We start from the raw sequence: 22673 nt of genomic DNA on the forward strand, positions 1-22673 counted from the left end.
GGGATGGAGGCAGTCATGCTTCCTGTTTCTACCTTTGCCCCCTTACAGAAGAGTCCCCACCCCCCCCCACCCCCCCCCCGCTGCAGCCAGAGCCATCCTGGTTAAACCCTAAGTCCAGATTATGCCAGCTCTTGGCTTCCTGTCTCAGGGTACAAGCCAAAATCCTTGCCAAGGTCTACAAGACTGACACAGGTATCCTATCCACCCCCACATCGCCCTGACCTCACCTGCTCGTCACCCGCCTCACTCACACCTCTCCAGACACCTACCACTGTTCTTAGAACTCAGTATAGCTTCTCCCTCTGCCCCATTGAAGACCTTTGCTTTTTCTGCTCCTTCTGCCTGTCCTGGGCTAGCCAACAGGTGCTCATCACACCCTCAGGTCCCTGCTCATGTCACCTGCTCTCATATAAAGCTAATTATATACATTTTCACTCAGCATCCTCATTTCCTCCACATTGCTGTTTACAGTGTGTGCTCTTGTATGTGTGAAAATGATCTCACATAGCCCAGATTGGCCTAGAACTTTCGACATAGTCAAGGGTGGCCTTGAACTTCTGAGTCTTTTACCACTGCCTCCCCAGTCCTGGGATTATGGGTGTGCACCACCACTCCCATTTTATGCAATGATGGTAACTGAACCCAGGACTTTGTACATGCTAGGCAAGCACCCTACCAATGGAGCTACATGTCCAGCTCCAGTTTCTGTCTGTGTTCTATAGGTTCAAGATGTTTTCCTAATATGCCTGGCGCATAGGAGGTTCTTGGTCACTATTTAGTTGAATGCATGCCCTGAGGTTGGGGATGCAGGAGTTGGGCAGCTGTTCTCCAGGACCTACTTCCCACTGAAAGCTTGTAGGAGTGGGAGCGAGGACAACAAAGGAAGCACAGAGAAAGGTTGTGTTGTGGGTTGTGGATGTGGGTGTATGTGTGTGCGGCACCTGTGTGTGTGTGTGTGTGTGTGTGTGTGTGTGTGTGTGCACCTGTGTGTGTGTGCGTGTGAATGTAAAAGCACACATGTAAGTGCAAGAGTAGATGCTGACCCCAGAGCTCCCACACCCTCTGGGGTCTGGGCAGGACAGAGGTAGTTCTGGGCTGGGCTCACGGAGAAAATGTGGTGCAGGCCATGGGGACAGAACTACTGACTATCTGGGGGGGGGGGGGGAGAAGAGAGTCTCTGGAGGAAATACCACTACGCCAGCTCTCTCTCTAGATCCGGGGAGCTCCCCAGTCATGGTTCAGAGATGTTTGTTTGTTTTTTCCCAGAGCACAACACATCTGGTCACTGACTACTGGACATGAACAAGAATACCTCTGACATGTTTGTGCAGGAAGAATGAGGTGGAAAGATTAACTGTTAAACTCTTACACAGTCATAATTAAAGCCACATGATATCACAGGAACAGCAAATAGATCAGAGGAATAAAATCTAGCTGCAAGCCTTCTTATGAGAGGATGGTAGGGGGTTGGAGAGATGATTCATTTGGTGAAGGGGACCTGAACCCCAGCACTCATGTAAAGTGCTCTGTGTGGTGGCACATACCTATAATCCCAATGCTAGGGTCGCCTAGCTCGCCTAGGGTCCCAGTGCTGGAGAAGCTCGCCTAGGGTCCCAGTGCTGGGGGGACTGAGGCAGGCGGAGCCTGGAGCTGACCTGAAGCTTGATCTCACTGAACCGGTTGGAGACCCTGTATTAGAAATTAGATTGGAAAGCAACAGAGGAAGACACCCAACATCAGCTTCTAGTCTCCAGCCACCTGTGTACACACAAGGAAAAAATGATATGTTTTACACACACACACACACACACACACACACACACACACACACAGAGTGGGGTATGGAAAATTCCTATTAGTTATTGATAAGAAGTTAAATAAACCTGGAGTAAATGGGCAAAAAGTTTAGAGTAATTTCTATGAGAAACACTCTTCAGGAGCGGGGGAAGAGCACTTCGTTCCCTGCTGTTACTCCAGCCCTGGACACGCACTTTATTTACCATATGCAGTGTGTGAAAACAATGTCGGAGAGAATGAGGAAGAGGGTCCTGTTGCAGGCGGATGGTTAAAATGTGAACTGACAACAGCCTCCTGTTGCCTGTGGTAGCCCAGAATACTCACCACAAACGGACATTAGCTGGGCTCATTAAACAAATGGCCACAGGAGGAGCTTCTTACTCAAAGCAAGCAGAGAGATGCATCCACAGGTTTAGGATCCGGGACAGCTGTGGGCTTGGAATGCACAACACTTGGTAAACTGTTGAGAAGCCAACTCTGGAATCAGGGTCGCTCTCCTCTCCACCATTCCAGACCCAAGCATGTTTCTCTCCAAGTGCCTTCTTATGGGCATTGGTGTTTAGGCTGCATGTGTGGCTGTGTGAGAGAGTCGGATCCACTGGAACTTGAGTTACAGACAGTTGTGAGCTGCCATGAGTTGAACCCAGGTTCTCTGGAAGAGTAGCCAATGCTCTTAACTGCTGAGGCATTTCTCCAGCCCCCCTCAAAATGCCTTCTAGGGCCCCCTTTCTGTGGATGGACTTTCCCTCTAGCTCTGACAGGGAGGTAAGAGCAGCACAGCAGCCCAGGAGTGAGAAGCCAGCGCCTCCGAGAACAGGTACACCTCCAGCAGGCGTAACTCCTGTAACTACCCCACGATAGGAAAGCGCCTGCAGCCGAGGGGCTGAAGCTCAGCTACGACCTGGCCGGTTCAATTACTGCCTCGGCTTCCCCAGTCAGTTTCTGCTGGACGCTGGGGTGGTCCCTTTGATGACGTCCTCTCGTCCTCTCTACCTGCTGCTGTTTGTCCTTGCGTTTGGAAGCCTCACCCGAGGGAACTCTATCAGAAATTCGGGCTGACTGCCTTAAAGGGGCTCCCCACCCCCCACCCCCCCACTCCTCCACCCCCCGCCGATTCTTGGGGGGGTGGCGTTTTGAGTGCTGTTGATTCTGTTTTGCTTCTAACCATCCCCCATCTGCCACTTATTCTTTGACTTTACATTACTGTATGTTTAATGGACTCACTCATTCAAAACCAAAAATATGGCTGCGGTAAGTCATTCTCCAGACTGTACAAAACACAGCTATCGACAGTCACGCGTCAACTCTGTAACTTTCCTATTTTTAAAAGTGGGAGTCTGAATAGGCTTATGTAACCAAAAGGTGCAAGGCAGACCACTCTGAGTGAACCGAGGAGGAGCATCCGAGGAGTGTGGAATTTCTACTGACACTGGACCAAGCATCCTAGAGACAGGACGAGCTCTTCTTTCCCCAGCACGTGTTCTTTCTAAAACTCTTGCCTTCTGTCTCACCATGGAAGGATCAAGCGTGCCCCCTAGTGGGAGGATGAAGAAGATGAGGGGAAACGGTGGTGGTGATGAGTTTGTGTGGACAGAAAGGATGGAAGAACCTGGGAAGAGAGAGAATCAGGAAGTGGGTACCACCCATGGAGGTTGCTAGGGGCCACCTCTGACCACTCGTGCTGACAACAGGCACACCAAGGCCTTCATGGTCCACGCTTATCTTCGAATAGTTCCTGACTCTGTGGAGAACGCTTGCCTCCCTCATCTCTTGGGTCTCAGCTATCATCTTTCCTGACCTCACCCAGGCCAAACTCCTTGCTACACCGCAGCACCAGATCTCCGTATTAATGGAGCTACCTCTTATGACTTAGTCTGCCATCCAGCCTAGGCGGTGGGAACAACAGGAAACCTGTCTGGCTCACCACAGAACCTAGTGTGTAGGACAGGCCTGGGGCCTGAACTGATCTTAAGGGACATTGGAACCTTGGCCTGCACTGGAGGTTGGCAGGCCAGACACCAACTGGTTCCAGGGCAAGCAGACTTTATTAGAGAGGCCAGGAGGACATATATTTACACGGGCCATGAGGGGACATTAAATGAAGCAGGCGAGGCAGGATTTCCCAGCTCAGACGAGTTCCACCTTGGCATTGGGGTACACGGCCACCACATCATACCCCTCCGGCGGCTTGACTCGCGCCTTAGCATGGTTCTCACAGTACAGCCGTTCATCTAGGAAGAAGTATCCACGCTGCTTGAGATTCAGGCCACAGTCGTTACACATGAAGCACTCAGGATGGTAGAGCTTGTCCCTTGCCTTGACGATGGTTCCCCTGATGTGGGGGGAAGAGGGACAGGTGACTGACATATACTAGGACAGACCTCCCCCAGGACCCTGGAGAACAGGGTGGAGTTGTGGTAGTGCTGGTGGGCAGGGTGGGTACTCACACGATCCCGTGGCCACAGCGCGTGCACTCTGGTAGCCCCTGCAGGCCACTCAGTGGAGCGCTCAGCTTGCTGGCTGCTGGCTTGAGGTTCCTGGGACCACCAGACCCAGGCCGCTCCCCTGAAATCCAGAGTGCAGGTGGTATGAATGGGGCAGGTGGGATAAGAACCCCACTTCTGCAGGATGTTGCTTCTGGGGCCTAGTCAGAGCCTAGAGGGGAAGCACTTGGTTGGTCTGAGGTTAAGGGAAAGCCACATGATGGTCCAGTGGAAATCAGAGGGTGAAGGCTTGGTGAAGTCACAGACAGGAGCTGAGGAGGGGCAGGTGGCTGGAAGGTGTGGATCAGTTGGGGTTGGAGGTGTGGAGGGTAAGCTGGGGTCCTGCAGGGAGAGGGGAGGCAGCTGAGATAAGGTGTTGGGAGCCTTACCACTTTCTCCAGCCTCTAGCATGCCTTGCAAGTAGCGGAAGGATCCAGACTGCTTGGGTTCCGAGGCCGCTGGCCCGGCTGGCTCCCTTAACATCTTGTAGACCTCTGAACCCAGGTCCACCCTGCAGTCTCGGTTCCGAGGGAGAACCCTGGCTGTGTCAGCACTGGGCAGGAGAGAGATGGAAGGCTAGAGTGGTAATTCCAGTCTTGGTTCTAACAGCCTTTTAAGTCGGACTATAACAATGTGAGGCTCCAAGATCAAGCCTCAGGGCCCTGGATGAAAATGGCTGAGATTTGATGGATTAGGATGAGTCTGGGTGTGACTTCAAAGGCCCGGCCTCTGTCCTACCTGGGAGGTGGAGACACATGCAGAGCGCTCATCTGGGTTGGCAGGGTGACCTCATTGCTGCTGCCATTGTGAGGGACCGGAAGGCGAGGTGACTGACCGTATGGAGAGCCCAGGCCTGATCTGTTGTCTTCCAGCCCAGTCCCAGAGACTGAGGACCGCCTGCTGGTCACTGGACTGCCATCCTGTAAGAGTAAGGCTTGAGGCACTAGGAGGTCCTCTGACCTTTGACCACTCCCGGTGACTCTCCTTGTCCGCCCTCCTGTGCCAGGCCTCTATGTCCACTGTGGACCACTGCTTTGACATCCCTAGGCTATGGTAACAGCACTAGGTGCCCTCTGACCTCTGGCTGTTCCTGTTGACATGGACTTTCCCCCACCCTGCTATGCCAGGCCTCTATGTTGGTTAGCTACCTCTCCTCTGACATTTCTGGGCTTTTATACCCAAGCAGCACAGGGGCCCATGGCTGGAAATACAGAAAGGAACTCTTATCCTATAGTTGGAAAGGGCCCTAAGAGCTTTCGCGAAGGCCCTCCAGAGGGAAGTCTGAGATGCAAGGGTGCTGCCATGAGGTCAGCCTCTCTGGACCTGCACCCTATTCCTGCCCCCCACTTTTGCAGCTTTCCTGGGGGAGCAGCAGACAAGGAGTCGACACAGCCTAGTGTCTGTGGTTGAAAGAACTGGAGGAAGAGTGGCCTGAGCTTGTCCCTCGGCCTGTAAGGACAGGGTGGGCCTTGTGGTGTGGGGCTGAACAGGGTCTGGGTGCCTGTGTCCATGCAGAGTCCGAAGTGGTGCTGACCTCAGCCCACAGGCACACAGCCTGCCCACAACAATATGAACAAGGGCACACATCCCCTCACAAGGGCATTTAAAAACACATACACGGGGAAGGACAATACACCAGCCAATCTCACGACATACACCTTTATTTACATATGCTAGTCATCCTGGGGAAAGCCGTGTGGCTAAGCCTGGGCTGGCAGGTGAAGTAGCCTCATTTAGGGGATAAAGCTCATGTTCAGGCCACGGGTGTGTCTCAGTCTAGGGGGTGATATATGTAGGCCTTTCTGCTCTGCAGTGTGGACAGAGAGCCTGGGGGTAGGGGGAAGGAAAGGGCAAGTTCCCTAACAGGAAAGAGACCAGCTGGGGTTCAGGCAGTTCCTAGAACTGGAGCAGTCTAGCTTGCCAGGCTCTGCCTTGATTACTCCTGATCAGCTGGGTAGGGCACCTCTTTCCCCCTCAAGTCTCAAGAAAGGCAAGAGGCCTGCAGGCCAGGTAGAGCCCTATCAATGCTGCTGTGGCGGCGGCGGCGGCAGCAGCAGCAGCAGGACCCCTGGTCCCCAATGAAAGGCCCTAGAAACCTGAGCACTCTCATACATGTGTCTGCAGGGTAGACAGGCAGGCAGGCAGGACGGGCCTCTAATGGGGACCAGATGGATTGTGGTCAGTAGGGGTATAACTGGGGAGGGGGTGGGGCTGAACTCTGCATGAGACTTCAGTGGAAAAATGGGGAATGGGAGTCAGGAAGCAGAGGTTGGGAGGATGGAGGTCCCTCACTCACTGCCCCCCCCACACACCCAGCAGGGTGTGGGAGCCGACTGCAGGGTCATCAGTGAACTATGGCCCCTCCCATGGCCACCCATGCAGCAGTTTCTCTAGGTCTGAACTCAGTGGTGACCTCGGTCTGTGTTTGAGCGGCAGCTCTGTCACCCCCTGGTGTACGTTAGTCACCTCTCTGATCCTGTTTCTTCCCCTAACCTGGACAATGTGGATGGTCCTATCCTATCATGGCTCCTCAGGATGAAGTGGGATGACTGATAACATCAAGCGCTGAGCACAGTGTCAGGCTGGGTGGCTGTCATGGGGATTCCTGCACGCCCTGTCTTCTGCGTTCTCTCCTTGGCCGGCAGTGTCCCACACACCTGACGATCCCTGCTCTGAGCTACAGCCTGGTACTGGTTGGTGTGCTTGGTGAAGTCTCCGAAGAATGTTGGTGAGAGAGTGGCTAGACACAGGACACTCACCATGAATGGAGGTCAACACTGCAGCCAGAGGGACAGGAGGCTCTCTTCAGGGCTGAGTCTCAGCTTCCAGTGTTCAAGGCCCTCCCCCACCCCCCATCACCTAAGCTTTCCTTAGTGCTCTGCTTCTTCCACCCTGGGTGGCCCACGTGGGCCTTGAGAAAAGAGGGTGGCCTTGTAGAGAATGTGGTCCTAAGGCTGCAGTTACCTGCCCCATTCCACTAGGGGATGCATGCCAGGGGTGCCCTGTGTTGGCCTAGGGCTAAGTGTGGTTCCCTCCTCTGCCTGTTCTAGTCAGCCCCACCCCCACACTCAGAGGGTGGGAGCAGAGTTGGGACAATGAGCCTTGTGTCTGTGCTCCTGGGGACACAGCCCTGTGTGTGTGTGTGGGGGGGGATAGGGGGTAGGGTGTTTTTGTCACCACCCACGGAGCCCACGACCTTTTAAGTACAAAAGGGGGGGCAGCAGCTGGGGGTACTCTGTTGTTTGTGGAAAATCACTCTCCTTACAGTAAGGGCCACCACTGCAAGGCACAGTGAGTGGCCTTTGAAGGAAAAGAATGGAGGCAGGAGATGCTGCTCGGCAGCCCTGGCCACCTGACCCCATAGGGAGGCCGCTGTGCAGCCCCAGCCTCCCAAGCCTATAGGGGATCCATTCTGCACCCCAGCCTTCCAGCCCCAAAGAGGAGCAGGCCCCGGTCACGGCCTTGGTCTCTGGTGATTCCCTCTGCTCCCAACCATGTCTGTGCTGTCCGCTCAGCACGGGTGTCCTGAGAAGAACTGGGCTTCTCACAGCAACTGCCCACCTTGTTGCCTGGCTGTTTTCTGCCCAATCTGTCCTCTCCTCCCTGCCTGTAGGACCTCAGATAGAGCAAAGAACGCCTCCTCCATCCCTATCCTCTCTCTGCTCTGCTCTCCGACCCCACGGCACACTCACCCCTAGGCTTGCAAGGGCTTTCTGAGTACATTTCCTCTTCCCACACCCTTCTGTCTAGGTCCTAAGGTCTGGGCTTGGATATCCTTCCTCTGGGGAGCCCTGTCTGACTTCTGGTTAAAACCTCTTCTCTCTGCCCTGGTTCTTTTCCTTCCGTATGAAGAACATAGACAAAAGCAGGCCTCTCATGTTGTGTGCTCTCGATCAAGTTACACCACAGATTAGCCCAGGATCCACCTTGTCCAGCTATGGAACAAGCTCTAGGTATCTGAGTCTGGTGCACTTGGCTACCCTTTTCATGAGATACAAGCATCCAGGTTCCCTCACTCTCCTGAGGACAGGTCATCAGCTGCCACTTCTAAGTGACACAAAATGAGAGCTCTCTAGCCTCAGACAGAGTACATAAGGCTGGCACAAGTCAGGAGTGGCCATAGCCTAAGGTCACCCACTGCTCTAGGCTGCCACCTCCCCATCCCCATTCTCTCCCCAAGCCTGTTGATTTCTTTTTGATCTGGCATCTCTGGCTATGGGAGGAAACCTTAGCTCAGTGTGTGGAAAGCCTGAGCCAAGGCCTAGCCCAGCCCCAGTCCATCACAGGCACCCTTGCCAAGAACGCAGGATTACTTAGAGTCAGGACAAACCCATTGCAGGTGCTCACCACCTCAAGAGCATGGGATAGAGCAGCCTTCCACTTCAGTGTATGTCCTGGCCCTCTGAGCATTAGTGTGAGAAGTCCACCGGTACGGGTGAAATCTGGATCATGCCTAGCTCCTCTGTCCTGGTCTCACTCTGAGCCAGCTGGGCCAGGCCAGCAGTGTCTGTACATACCTGGGACTCAGAGTCAACGTGGATCCTATGTGCTTGAGCCTTGTCGTCAAGGGCACTGGGCCAGTTCTTGCTCTCAGGCCTGCAGCAGGAATTGGGGTGGTGAGACATGTCTGCCTATTGGTTCCCCCCATGCCTGGTAGACAGGGACAGAAGGGTTTAGGCTTGGGGCTCAAGACAGGGAGAAGGGTGATGTCTCAGCATTTCCCTGCTTAGCACAGTGGTGTCTCTCCTGACGCAAGGATCCACCAGCTCAGGTCTGCCACCCTCCTGAGGCAGGGCTGTGTGTTCCCTTCCCTGCCAGTGGCCTCATGCCTTCCTGATGTCATTCCTGAGGAGCTTGCAGCTCAGACACTTCTCCCTCTCTGTGGCCTGCAGAAACTCCACTCCAGGAGGCTCAGATCAGAGCAAGGCAAAGCGAGGCCTCACACATGGATTAGCCGGGAGCCAGTCCATTCATCCTCTGACCTCCATAGCCTCTGGCCGGGGCCTGGGTGGCTCTCAGGGAGGTGAAATGGAGGCTGTAGGGAGCACCTCCCCTCCTGCTGCCTCCACCCACTCAGGCAGAGTCATCACTGGTGTCTGCCCAGCCCAGATGGGAAACAGGCCATTAGGAAATTCCTGCTTCGCCATAGAAACCAAAAGCCAAACACCACTCAGGAGGGAGAAAAACATCGTAAAGCTGCCTGCCATAAGCAGTACAGGCGGGCCTAAAGGCTACGGGCCCAGCCCTGCCACTCAGTAGCTCTTTGAGAGGCAAGGCAGGAGGGTGTGTGGACCGTGGGTTGGCAGGCAATGTATAGCAAGTCTGGTTAGACTGAGGAGATGATGCCCCTCAACTAAGAGGCCTCCCGGGGCTTCTCAGAGCTCAGGCCTGCCTCCTTTCTCTTGTTGGCTCAGGGATTTTTTTTTTTTTTTTTGAGACCAAGTCTCTCTATGGAGCCCTGAGTGTCCTGGTACTCATTATACAGACCAGGTTAGCCGTGAGTTTACAGAAATCCACCTGCCTCTGTCTCCTCAGTGCTGGGATTAAAAGTGTGTGCCACCACACCCAGCTCGGTGATTTAATACTGCGTCCACATCGACTCTGCTCTGTCACCCCTGTCTACTCTGCTCCCCATCTTCTGGAGGCCAAGCCTTTCCTCACAGCTTTGGCTCTAGCCACTCAGCTAGGTTCCTCTAAAAGAGGTCTAACCACATCTTCTACCTACTCTGAATTCCAGTGTGACACACCAGGAGGCCTTGTCTGGCTCTTTATATTTTTCTAAACATCTGCCCAGAATGGCACAAGCCTGGGGCCTGAGGGTCAGAGAGCACACCTTACCCAGTGCCATGCGAATGACCCAGGGTTTCAGATAAGAACGGGGGTGGGGGGGTGGGAGTGGGGGTGGGGTTAGTTATGCATTGAGCTCCACTTCAGGCTATGCAGGTGACTCCAGCTGCCCATCTTTAAACAAGATGAGAAGCAAGGGTTAGGCTATGCAGAGGTACCAAGTGATGGCAACAGAGACTACTTGTGGCAGAGTGTAGTTGGCATAAGGAAGGGCCTGATCTACAGAACAGGCCCAAGAGATGTGACATGATGTGGATTATTGGATGCCTGCCTTTGGTAAGGTAAGTCCAGAGGGAAACAAGGGCTTTCCTGCACCCTTCAGTCTGTGGGGGAGCTAGCAGAGCCCCAGAGGCAGGGAAGCTGCTCTAAGCAGAACGCCAAGTCCCTCATGTAGCAGGTCATTAGGCTGATCCTCTGCAGAGCCTATAAAGGGGGTGGAAGATATGTGTTGTGCCCTGGCATAAGCCCTGAGGAGTGAGCTGGACGGGGAGCAGGGACAGAGGCCTTGTAGGTAGTCTAGGTAGCCATGTTGCCAAATTCCCCCAAGTCTAGTGTGTGCAGATCGGAGATGGTGGAGAGAGAGAAAGCCTTGGGTTTTCATTCTGAGTGAGTGAGCCTGGCACTTCCTCACCACTCAGTGTCAAGATCATAAGGCAGCCCCTGATGTGGGACTGAAGAAGTTTGGGAGGGGGGAGGGGTTGGGAGGGTAAAAGCACTTGCTAGAAGGCTGATGCCCTTGTAACATGGACCATGTGCTCTCTTCAGCTCCATGGCCACATTCCGCATTCTGAGGCTGTAATTCCCAAAATGCAACAGGGAAGTGGCCTCCTAGCTCCCTCCATGCCTAGATCGGAACAAATGACCAGGGAAGGAAGGAAGGGGGACCTCCACCCTGCTACCATCCCTGACATCATTCTCTCTGGGAATCTCCTGACTCAGGACCCTTTGAGCCTCCCCACAGCTCTGCCATCACTAGGGCTGCCCTCATTCAGTGAGAGAACAAAGCCAGAGGTGAGTCAAGGCCCAGGAACCCAGCCAAGCTGGGAGGCCTCAGAGGCTACTTGTGGGCAAAGCTTCCCCTAACCAGCCATGCCTCAGTCTGGCAGAGAGTGAGGAACGGGATGTATGGGAAAGGAAACACAGGCTCATGGAACTCCAGTGGGTACCTTAGATAGAAGGGTCTAGATGAGGCTGAGGAGTTCTTTGTGTGTCAAATGGAGCATAGACTTGTAGCTGGGCTGCTCAGAGCTCAGGGAATGTCTGAGATTCCTGACCTAAACAGGGACCTGGTCACAGGCCAGGCGCAAACAAGGGCTACCTTATAACCCTCCTCATCGTGTTAAAGGCTCTGAACCAACGGATCAATCCAGCATGGGTTAACTGTGTTGTGGTTTGGGGATGGTTTCCGCCCACACAGATCCACAGGGGGTCCTGGAAAGTCCCTGTTAGCGGTGAATATGGCAATGAGCTGTGTCTCTGGACCCAGGCAGGGAAGGTGGATGGAGAGATCCTACTCAGCTAGAATTGAGCCAACTGCTTGTGGGAACTGATTAAAGAGCCAGGGCCTGAGCAAGGCAGAGGCTTGAATCTTCATCCCAGTACCATCTTTGGGACACAGTTCCCTTCATGACGGGCCTGCACAGCACTACATGGTCCACCGAAGGAAAGCTTGTTCCAAATCCAGATTTAACCAGAGCAGAGTCATAGGGCCTGGTAAAGACAGCTGTTGAGGCAGAACAGCTGTGGGATTGGTCAGAAAGGTTGGCAGACACTTGAGGAGGAGAGAGAGGGAAGGAGGGAGGAGAAGGAACAGGGGAGGAGAGAGAGAGAGACAGCATGCGCACTTACTCTCTATGGCCTGGTTGGTTATGTGACTTTAAGTGTCCTCTACCTTGCTACTTTCATCTATAAAGTGGGCCTATACTAGGTTTTACGTTTTAAAGTTAATTTGAAGATGAGCTGGTCACCAAACTGTGCCCTTGGAGGAGGAGAAAGGACTGATGTGTTTTTGTTGTTGTTGTTGTTGTTTTTTGTTTGTTTTGGATTTTTGTTTTGAGATAAGATCTCACTACGTGGCTCGGGTTAACCTTGAACTTCTGCTGCTCCTCTCTCAACCTTCCAAGAACTGGGATTATAGGTGTGTGCCATCCAGCTCAAGATCTTGTTTCTGCTACCACAAAGGCAACAAAGCACTCTGAACTAACCGGGGCTAATCAAGCACCATGACAGCACCAATCCCTAGGTCTGGACCCCGATGGAGTGCTCCGAGGTGAGGCAGAAAGGTTGCGTTGGCTCAGTTTTCCAGGCTGGCCAGCACCGCCCACCCCACCCCCACACAAACACCATGTCCTCTCAGCCCAGCCTGCCCATCTGTACCTGCTCACGGAGAGTGTAAGGTGATCATGGCAGCCTTTAATGCGGTTCTGAGCCTCCAGGTGTGTCATGAGCTCTGTGCTCTCACCATTGATGGCTTGGATCAGGTCACCTGGGCACAGGGCAGCCAGGGCCGCTTTGCTCCCAGCATGAACCTGTGGTCAGACAAATCATGTGGTTGGCACAGTTATCACATGGCCTTCTGCACCAGATTCCCTTCAACTTCAGAACCTGGCCGGTGTGGCCTAGTGCCAGTGTGACCTGTGGGTAGGCAAGCCAAGAGGCTGGCTGAGGTCCCCTTGTGGCCTCTCATTTCAAGGCCCGTTTCCAGCCCCTGCAGACCTAGGTAGATGTAAGGATATATGAGGGGCTTCTTCTAGCCTGGGACAAATGGAATGCTAGTTTATAGTCTGTGTAGGGACACTAAGACATGCAAGGGACACTCAGACACACAAGACATGTATGCCCAGACATGCACGGAGCATGGACATATCCTAAGTATTTTACACTGACAATACACTCGAGCAGCCCTTGACCCTACTTATTGATCTCTTGTGCCTACCAAACATTCACCTGCTCCACCATGCTATGGTTACGCCATCTAAACACCTGCAGGGTATTCAAAGGCACCAGACAGCACTCACATCTTAACTTCCCCAAATGCTGCTCCTTCCAACTGGCACTGGAATCTTCTGATTCTTTAACCCTGATTACTAACTAGCCCACTCCTCTGCTAGGCCTCAGTGTAGAGCCCAGTTCCTCTGAGAGTACCTCCTTGTGCCCTCATTATTACACCCCTGCATTGCCGATGCATCGTTACAATTAAAAAGGGGAGGTGAGTACATCACCTCCTTAGGCAAGTTCAAAGCCAACCAGTTACAGCTACCACCCTGTACTCTGAGGTCATAACTCCAACTCAGCTTCCCCAGCAGGACCCCTAGTGTTCTCTATTGACCCAACAGACTCAAGCACTTTTGGTCATCTGATGAAGGTCATGTGATGAGGGTGGGAAAGACTCACAGAGATGTCTAAATAAGAATCCTGGGGGACCGAGGTGGCAGGGCACCCTGGAAACAGACTGGGAACAGACAAGGGGTTTCACTCCAGCCTAGAATGAACAGCACTTACTTCCCTGTGACTCGAGACTTGCCAATGACCTTGTCTCTATCAGTGGAGCTGGGGGTGGGAGCTCCTGGCAACGGGGGCAGGCTCAGCTCAGCCAGTTTCTAATAGAGAGTGGACAAAGCCAGGTGCTGGCAGTTCCTTGGCTAGAAGCTTGGTGTGGGCACTGCCCAAGCTGCCTTGCCCTGAAATAGACTGCTTCAAGAAATATTCTTTCTCCCCTTTCCTCCTCCCACCCCCATGTATATGCGTGTGTGTGTGTGTGTGTGTGTGTGTGTGTGTGTGTGTGTGTGTGTGTGTTAGCCTGGGTGTGCATGTGTAGAAGCCAGAGGTTGGCATCAGTGTCTTCCTCTATTGCACTCTGCCTTTGTTGTTTTGAAACAGGGACTCTTACTGAACCTGGAGTTCACCATTTTTGGCTAGACGATCTGGCCAGTGAGCTTCTGGGATCTGCCTGTCACCACCTAACCTAGTGCTAAGGTTACAGGCATGCTTTACCATATCTAGCTTTTACATGAGTCCTGGGGATCCAAACCCAGATCCTCATGCAAGCATTTTAACTACTGAGCCGCCATCTCCCCAGCTGTGCACCTGGCTTTTTTGGGTGGGGGCTGGAGACTAAACTCAGGTCTGTGTGTACATGACAAGCATTTCACCAACTGTCTTATCTCCCTGTTTTGCTCAAGGAAACTTCTCTTCTAAAGTATGCTGCCCTAGCCAACCAGTCCACCATAAATGTTCACTTGCTGGGCTTGGGCACCAGGCGCTTGCACAAGCCTGTCCTCTTGGGGCAGGTGCCCACTTGGCACCATCCAGTCCCATTCTCCTGTCAAGATTCTGTCAGAGCTCCCCGCTCTTCATGGATACCTGATCTGTGCCAGAACATTGTCATATCTGGCACAGGGTAACCTCTCAGTCACCAGGTGAGGCCAAAGCTGTTCTCATGCTACCTACAGATGGACAGAGAGGGGGTTGGAACAGGAGCACCTTGGCCCAGTCCCTCCACTGGACAGGAGTCTTCTTCCTCAGGGCTAGCTGGCTACAAGATGACTCAGCCAGCACAAGGGGTGTATTCAGGTCCCGGTAGGTGGAGGAAGTTCCTGGAAGCAGAGGTGGCTGGGATGTGGCCAGCTCCATTGAGCTTGGGGAGTTCTGGTCAAAGAGGGCGCGTAGCCAGGAAACCCTGACTCCCAGCTGCCCTCTGCACGCATTGTCTCCTGAATTCTCACGGCAAGCCCATTTCCTAGACTAGGCAACCGAGGTCCAAAGAAGACAAAGAAATGTTTAATTAATAAATGGCTGAGTCCGAATTCTAATGTTAGCTAACTGGGTCCAAACCAAAGTTTACACTGTTAACCACTGTGCTTCTCTGAAAAAAGGAAGAGCGTGAAGATAACGCTCCAGGTGATAACCCAGCATTACAATGACCTATCTAAGAGAGAAGGAGGGAGGCTTGTGTGACTTGCAGGATCATCATTAATGAAGGGAAAGTGAAAGGGACCCAGTAAGAGAGCTGGTGCGGACCAGATGTGGCGAGTCTATAGGCCCTGGGGTGAGACGCTGGCATTTCTCATGGGGTTGGGAACCGTGGAACATTCTAAACAAGGAAATCGCTGGATGTGGTGGAATTTGGTCAGTCATCCAGCTGTGCCGCACAAGATAACCAGACAGACAGGGGAAGGATGGGAGCAGTGAGGACAGATGGAAATCTGGAGCATGAGTCAGCCTCTCACCTGCTGCATTCCAGACCCTGCTGTGCCCACTGCAGAAGCCTGTGGTGGGTGGGAGCCACAGAGGGTCACAGCAAACTCCAAACAGGCCTGGATTCCAGCTCATACCCCCCTTCTCTGTGTATTTTAATTACTCTGTGCCTTGGTGTCCCAACTACAACATGAGGCCAAGAGTCTAGGGATTGTAACGGGGACTTCCAGAGTCAATCATGGCAAATAATATCTCTACAAGAGGCTGGGCATACAGCAATGCTCATTCCAAGGAATGGTTGCTGGGAAGGTGCTGGTACCAACACTCGATAGGGTGGGGCCTGGCATACTGTGATGCTTGGAAAAGTCCAGTAGTCATTACAGTTTGCCTATAAGGAAGAAGTCCTGTATGCTGTTCTTGAGGATCCCAGAGGCTACCTGGGCAAAGACTGTCAGCTCCCAGCCTAGCTTAATAATCAGCCCCCCTACTGTCTACATGAAGCTGTCCCTTTCTACTGGACTCTGGGGAAGGGGGCCTCTGGAAACAGAAGGGGCTCTGAAAGGACACAGGAAGGGATCTAGAAGCCCTTCAGTGAGGACACTCCCACACATCACCAGTCCTTGTGGTGTTGCCCCTGAGGTACCTGCTAGGCAAGTTGTGGCCTGTGTCTCCCCAGCTCTGTAAATCTCCCAAATCCCACCCTAACCCAGGCTCAGTCATCCTGGCTCCTTAGGTTGGAGCTACTGCCACATGACTTTGGGGGATAAAGAGGATTCCTCTCTCCGAAACTGTCCACCAGGGGCCTGGACCTCCTCCCACCAAGCCCCCATCAGTGCCAAACAAGGCCGGGGCAGCCTCTGCTGACTGTGGAGGCCTTTCCCTGTTGGACAGGCAGCCGCGTGGGCAACAGATGTCTTAGCTCTCAGCCGCCTGCAGCAGTCAGCCGTGGCCACTGAGCCTGTCAGCGGCCTCACACCCAGGGTGCCTGGCCTGCTGGCTGGCCTAACACCCTCAACGAGTCCTCCTCTGCAGATGCATAGCATGATCCACCAGGCAGACATAGATGCTCCCCCCTCAACACACACACACACACACACACACACACACACACACACACTCACTCACTCAGTGTGGGGATGGCTAGGGGGAACAAGGAGATGAAAGTCTCCTGGATGTGCTGAAGGCAGACCTCACTTGGCCCCAGGGACCTGCTGGTGAAGACAGATGTTGGAGGCCTCCTAGGACAGCTGGGCCTGCCTGTCACCCAGGCTCCCATATAGAGGATTCCACGATTCCACACCCACAGGGTGTCTATCTCTTCCCAAGAACTGAGATGTCTCTAAAGCTTGGCCTAGCCTTCAGGGCCAGAGGAAGCAGCAGAGTGGGAGAAGGGGTCCCTCAAAACTCAAGGAGCCTCTGTGGGGAGAAGGGATGTCCATATCTGTCCTCCCTCTGGACTGGGAGCCACCAAGGGCAGAGCCTGGGTTCTCTTCTTTTTTGGCTCCAAATCTGGGGAATCCCTGCCTCAGGGCCTGAGCTCTTCCCCTGCTCTGTCTTCAGACCAACTGCCTCTCCAGGGCTGGGCCCCTTTCTCTTCCTCTTCTGCCCCAGGTCTAGGAGCAGAGTATGGTCCTGGGACCCTTGAGGACCTGGACTAGGGCTGTTCTGGTCCTTGGTTCCTTTGCCTGGAGGCCAACAGTCCCTCCCCTAGAGTGACTGTTGGTCAGAGAAGAGAAACTGAAGTTCAGACTGGGGAAGTGGGCGGACTTCTCAGGAGAGCAGACCCCCTAGGGCCACCCAGACCTTTGGTAGGGGAAGACCGCTTTCAGTTACTTTGCCCCAAAACTTTAGGCAGGATTGGGTTTGAGGAGTTTCTGGGCCTCTGTAGAGCTGTCCAGACTCCTGGCCCAAGTCTGAGGGTTCTTCCCTGGCCCACAGTGACTTTCCCTAAAGAAAGTCAGCGGGAAGCTGGTGTGTGAACTCTTGGGGAGTCTCACCACCAAATGGGGCAGACTGTGCGGGAAGGGGGTGGGGTGGGGCTGCGCTGCTCTGCTGGAACTCCCTTCACTACATGCAGGTCACCCAGACCAAGCCTCTGCTTTCAAGCTTCAGACACGTCGAGGATCTGGGTCCTGGGTCTACCACAAGGGCAAGGTCTCACTCAGTCCCGGGACCACCCCGCTGCCCCGCGGGGCTCGTACTCACCCGCGAGATGGTGAGGGGCGCGCTGAAGTCCCGGCCGCCCACCAGGCGGAAGCCCCAGGGTGAAGGGCCGCGCAGGGTCACCGAATGGGGCATCGCGGGCCGGAGCTACAGCCGCAGCTGGAGTCGGACACGGAGGAGTCGCCGCCGCCACTGCCGCCGCCACTGCCGCCGCCTGGCCGCCGCGCCCCGCCCCCGGCCTACCCGCCCCCGAACCCCCCTCCGTGTCCGCGCCCTGCGCACACCGATTGGCCCCGCGGACTCCCGACCCTCCCACTTTGGGGGCTCCGAGGACCGCCCCTCACTTTCTCAGGCTGCACCCCCCCACACCCACTTATTGAAACCCCCAAAGAATAGGGTCCGCTCAGATGTCTGGGTTCCGCCTGGCCGCGGAGCCGAGCCGGCTGTGGAAGCTCAGACACCAGGCACTGGCCCTTTGAAGTCGCTTTTACGGGCCGGTGCTCTAGCCCGGGGAGGGATGCAGGCTGCGGTGGCTCTGATGGGGGATGGGGCCGTGCCTTGTTCCCAAACCACTTCCAGGTTCTGGCGGGCCGACCTGCCTCCCTACCTCTGAGCATGTGGAGCCCTCTGAACACCACCGCTGTTAGAACCTTGGGCCTGAGCAGCCCTGGGCTGGGGTCACAGACCCAGGACAGCAGCAAGCAGTGGGTCTATTACGGGGTTTGGGGGTGGGTGTGAGTGGAGCAAAACCAGAAAGCTGTCCAAACTAGTTTGCAGAGGGCAGGCTGATTTCCTAGAGGAGTTGACCTCTTTCTGGCATCTATATGCAAGGTGCGTGATCTTTCCAGGTCTCTCGCTTCTTGGGCCTTTTCTCACTGCCATCTCTCTTGGAGCGATCTTGTTTGCAAGGAGTGTTGTGTCTCGGCCTTCTGGAAAGGAGAGTGGCTGGAACAGTGACTGTCTTCGAGTGGAAGTATTTGGAAGCCCTCCTCGGGGCCCCTCTCTCCCCGCGGGGATGTCCTTTAACAGCTTCTGAAGGTGCCATGGTTTGTCCAGACCACTCTCTGGGTACCTCAGTATCTCTACATCAGACACCGCCTGCTTCTCTAGACCCAGAGGAGGCTCCGAGCTTAGTCAATATTCTTGGCAACCCTTAGTGTGCCCTCTTGGCTGAAGGTAAGGGTTAGGATGCTCACAGGTGTGAGGGACTACTAGATCTTCAACATTTGGCACAGAGAAGGACCTATGGCTTGAGAGGTACAAAGTAAGGATGTCCCATCCAGGGATGTCTTCCTGGTGGGGAGGGTGCTGCCATCTCCTCAGCTGGAGAAGTGGCATGCATAGTGTGTAAGACATTGATGCATCTTGAGTGGGGGTGGGGCAGTGAGGAGGACACATTGAGAATAGACATTGGGCTCACCTTACTGTGTGCCAGAGGAGGTTTGTGCTTGGTCTCAGGCAAACATGGGCCCCACACAGACAGACACAGGTGAGAGGCCATTTTTCTGCATGGTCTCTCAGGGCTGTAGACCAGAAGCTTCCAGCATTTAGATCCTACTGGTTATACTGAGGGTTGAGTGTACACTGTGGGCCATGGTCAGAGACCCCTCGCCTGGATTCTTAAGAGCCATAGCAAATGTGACAGTGAGATGAACCTCGCTGGGGGTTGAGGGGGAAGAGCAGGTAGTTCTTCAGAAATCCGTGCAGGTTCCCAACCAATGCACTCCGTAGTGGATTCTGGAAACTTTTCCTCAGACATTCCTGTTTCTCTCTATTGATTCATACATCTGCAAGACCTGCCATCTTCCTGTCCTGAAATCTCTCATTATTGTGTGTGGGGGGGAGAGGGGGGTGTTCAGTCTTCCTGTCCATGACCTTGCTGGCATCCCAGTCTTTCTTGCTGGCATTTCCTTTCTTGCTGGCTTCTCTCACAGGACTGGAGATGATGGAGAAGGGAGAAGAAGGTGGTTCTAGAATCTGCTCTATAAAGTTCCCCATGCCATTGTGCAGGGCCTGGGCAGCTTAGAAGGATGCAGGTCCATGGCTGCCATCATCTACATGGGCTCTTGGTGACTTCCTCACCTAAGAGCATCAGAGGCCACTTCTAAAAGCGTTCTCCCATAGGAGAGAGGCCTGAGTGAGCTGTGCTCCTGGAGGGGGTGGGGGTAATCCTTAGCAGTGGACATACTGTGTGGCTATTCCTGAGGTAACTTGAGGTTGGAACAGCAGGTCAACTACGCGTCAGATCCTGTGGCCTCTCCAACACTCCTAAGACTCCCTTCCTGGAGGCCTCTGAGAGTTCCCTTCCAGCCTTAATGGCCTTGGTCCTGGGCGATTGCTGTGTTGCTGAATCCCTGTGGTGGTGGTGGTGGGGTAACAAGTCACAAGGTAGCCATGAAAGCTAGAGGCTTTCTTAAGGTGAGGATGGGTGGTGGCTGGTCATAGCTCACCTCTGTTCTAATGACTTCATGAGTCTTCCGGCATATGGACTACCGAGTGTGACCAGACTCTTTGTTCCATGCATTCCTCAGTCATCCAGCGAAACTGTGTTGAGTGGCTTCCATGTGCCAAGGCCTGGGTCTGCCAAGCGTTGGGGTTGAGACACCTGATGAGGACAAGAACTGTGTCTATCTCACTTTTCTCCAATACCCAACAGAGAACCTGGCTATTAACTTTGGCTATGTTAATGCCATAACTGTTATGGGAATCATTAGCTTAGCTTAGACCTTGGCCGTGATTCAGAAAGAGACCAGGAGGGCATGAGGGGGCTTAGGAGAAGGAAGACTTCTGCTTCTGCTTTCTTAGAGACCACACTTAGTAGCCTTGTCCTTCAAGGGAGCCCCAAGTGGCTCAGGGCATGATGCCTAGGCCCTCTGTGTAGCCAGGACTGTCCAAGGCCAGAGGAAACCACAGTGCTCTTCCCTTGATGGGTTGGCAGAGCTGGCAGGTTCCAGCAGAAGCATACGCCCTTGGGAGCTGCCCTTGGGCCTGAGCCGAGGGTGAAGGGGAGGGTGGGACCGGAACAACTTCAGGCCTAGGGAATGCTCAGCTCAGACTGTCCAGGGGTGCACACAGCCATGAGTAGGATGGGTAGAGTTGATGGGCCAGCTTACACTTGAAGTACCTTCTGGTGAGGCCCCAGTGCTGGCCAGAGGACTAAGACACTGACCTGCTGTGGCCTAGTGGTCACTGCTCTGTGGGTGGAGCCTGCTCTATTCAGGCTCAGCATCCCAGAGCCAACGTGTCCCTCCTCAAGATCCAGCTCTCTCTCCCCAGCCACTAGCCTAGCCGGAGAGCTGCATCCTTGGAGGCAGGTCCTTTCGTTTTGTTGTGCCCAGTCCACAGTTCTGACTATGGCAGGATCCCAGAGAGCCAGCAGAGGAGCAAACTGAGAAAATCCTGTTTCTGTGTCCTGTCTGGCCCAGCTCCAGGCCATATTACCTCTGGCTCCCCAAGGTTGTGTCTCTCAGTAGCCTGTGATTGAGGTCAGGTGCTGGTGAGTCTGTATACACATAGGACAACGGGTCATGGGAGGGCTGTTTGGACCTCCTGAGGGATTAGATCTTTGTCACTGTAGTGATAGGGGGTCAAGTCAGGCCCTAGGCAGGGTCTGGGGACTCTGCAAAGGGTAGACCGCCAGAGGCATGGACCAGGAAGGAAGGAGGGCTGGAGTGGTACAGTCTGTAAGGTGGCTTGGGAACCATGCCCAGCATGCCCAGGAAGGACAAAACTCTATCAAGAGTGCAGCTCAGCTGGCCTTTAAGCTGTGTTTGGTTCCACAGAACACAGAAGAGGGCGTGGCTGTGGCTAAGGGACTTTCCCGGCTCCAGTTTTATGCCATTTAATCCCTCAACAACAACGTAGGAAATGCTGACTACGTGTCTAGCCTATACTGGGTCAATGGGACTTGAGAGGCTGGGGTTTGGGGTGCCAGGTACCATCTTTAAGGGGGTCGAGATGCTGGAAGCTCTGGAGAGAGTCCGTCTCCCAGGGGCCAAACAGGAATGAGGCCGATTCTGCCAACAGGGGCCTAGTTGCTGGCCCCGAGCCAGATTCCAGGGCAGATACAAAAGCAGAAACAAGGCTCTTCAGAAAACAGATTTTGGGGGAGGTGTGAGGGGTCACCCCAAGCTCACACAGTTTCAAGTGGTTGATCTGGAGCATAGATGCTGGTGGGCGTCTTCCTGCTATAGTCTTTCTGCTGGTGAAGAGCTGTGTCTCAGCCGTCCTTGTAGTTACCGCAAACCTGCGCCGCTGTCACCCCGTCAGACCTGCTCAGACTCAGAGGAAACCAGCTTGCTCTGGGACCCAACAAAGAGACTGTTGGGTGGCAGGGCGGGGACAGGTGTACCCAGCTGAGCCTGTGAGGCCCTAGCCCTGAGGCCTGGGAGAAGAAGGGTGTTGGGTGGATAGCGTCTCACGCAGGGGTGGCAGAAGGCAGGTGGGAGAGACTAGGTGGCCCAGCCCTGACAGGGAGGTGACAGGACAGCCCTGAGTCAGTCGTGTTGGTGGTGAAACCCACGTGACTGGGAATTGAGCAACTGAGACCTTGAGGTAGCAGTCCTAAAAGACAGCACAGCCTCACCCTTGCCTTAGGGTGACCCTCATTTTTACTCACCCAATTGCCGCTCAGGACGAAGGATGCAGGCAGCCTGCCCAGGGTTACCCAGGCCCTCCCAGCTCCAAATGTTGTAATTCTACCTGTAGTCTCCACATCAGCTACTTTTTGTTTTTGTTGCTATGACAGAATACCTGACCAGAAAGAAAAAAAAAAAAAAAACCACAAACAAACAAAACTTGAAGAAGAAAGGGTTATTTTCACTCACAGACTGCGACCACAGACCACCATGGTGTGGAAGACAAGAGAGGTAAGAGCGTGAGGTGAACAACCATGTTACCTCATCAGTCAAGAAGAGAGAGATGAATGCATGTGCTCACCTCACACTCTTGCCTTTTCCTTTCTGTTCAGCTTCCCCAGACCGGGGGATGATGATGCCACACTCCCATGTGGGTTTTCCCTCCCACAATCACACCTCTCTGGAAATGCCCTCACAGACATACCAGAGGTGTGTCTCCCAGGTGACTCCAAACTCAGTCAAGCCGACAGTGAAAATATGAAAATTAATCACGGTACTTTGAAACAGAGCCCCACATGAGGAGCTCTTGGGTGTTGGGCTTCCTCTGGCA

General features: G+C 54.0%; 2 protein-coding genes across 3 annotated transcripts in view; one reads left to right on the plus strand and one right to left on the minus strand.

Moving 5' to 3' along the window:
- Positions 1–22673, plus strand: part of P4ha2 (prolyl 4-hydroxylase subunit alpha 2) — a 105123-nt gene that overhangs the window by 18807 nt on the left and 63643 nt on the right. The window lies entirely within an intron of this gene.
- On the minus strand, positions 3824–17718 carry Pdlim4 (PDZ and LIM domain 4). Of its 2 annotated transcripts, XM_036195829.1 has the most exons (7): positions 17529–17718; positions 12504–12655; positions 8798–8876; positions 5019–5200; positions 4670–4833; positions 4245–4362; positions 3824–4129 (listed from the first exon to the last, which is right to left on the minus strand). In XM_036195829.1, the coding sequence occupies exons 1-7, from the start codon at positions 17619–17621 to the stop codon at positions 3925–3927; spliced, it is 993 nt and encodes a 330-aa protein (XP_036051722.1). In that variant the 5' UTR covers positions 17622–17718; the 3' UTR covers positions 3824–3924. The 2 variants fall into 2 exon arrangements, with proteins under 2 accessions (XP_036051722.1, XP_036051723.1); XM_036195830.1 differs by lacking the exon at positions 4245–4362 and having other exon boundaries at positions 4059–4129; positions 17529–17683.

Source organism: Onychomys torridus, chromosome 8, assembly GCF_903995425.1.
Source record: "Onychomys torridus chromosome 8, mOncTor1.1, whole genome shotgun sequence".
In the NCBI taxonomy this organism is placed as follows: Eukaryota; Metazoa; Chordata; class Mammalia; order Rodentia; family Cricetidae; genus Onychomys; species Onychomys torridus.

Excerpts from the sequence above, each read along its gene's own strand:
- Pdlim4 (XM_036195829.1), bottom strand. The coding sequence starts at position 17,621 with ATGCCCCATTCGGTGACCCTGCGCGGCCCTTCACCCTGGGGCTTCCGC. Across the intron at positions 8,877-12,503 it reads CTTACACTCTCCGTGAGCAG|GCCTGAGAGCAAGAACTGGC; the intron begins GTACAGATGGGC and ends TTCCTGCTGCAG. Across the intron at positions 5,201-8,797 it reads ACGTTGACTCTGAGTCCCAG|GATGGCAGTCCAGTGACCAG; the intron begins GTATGTACAGAC and ends TTACTCTTACAG.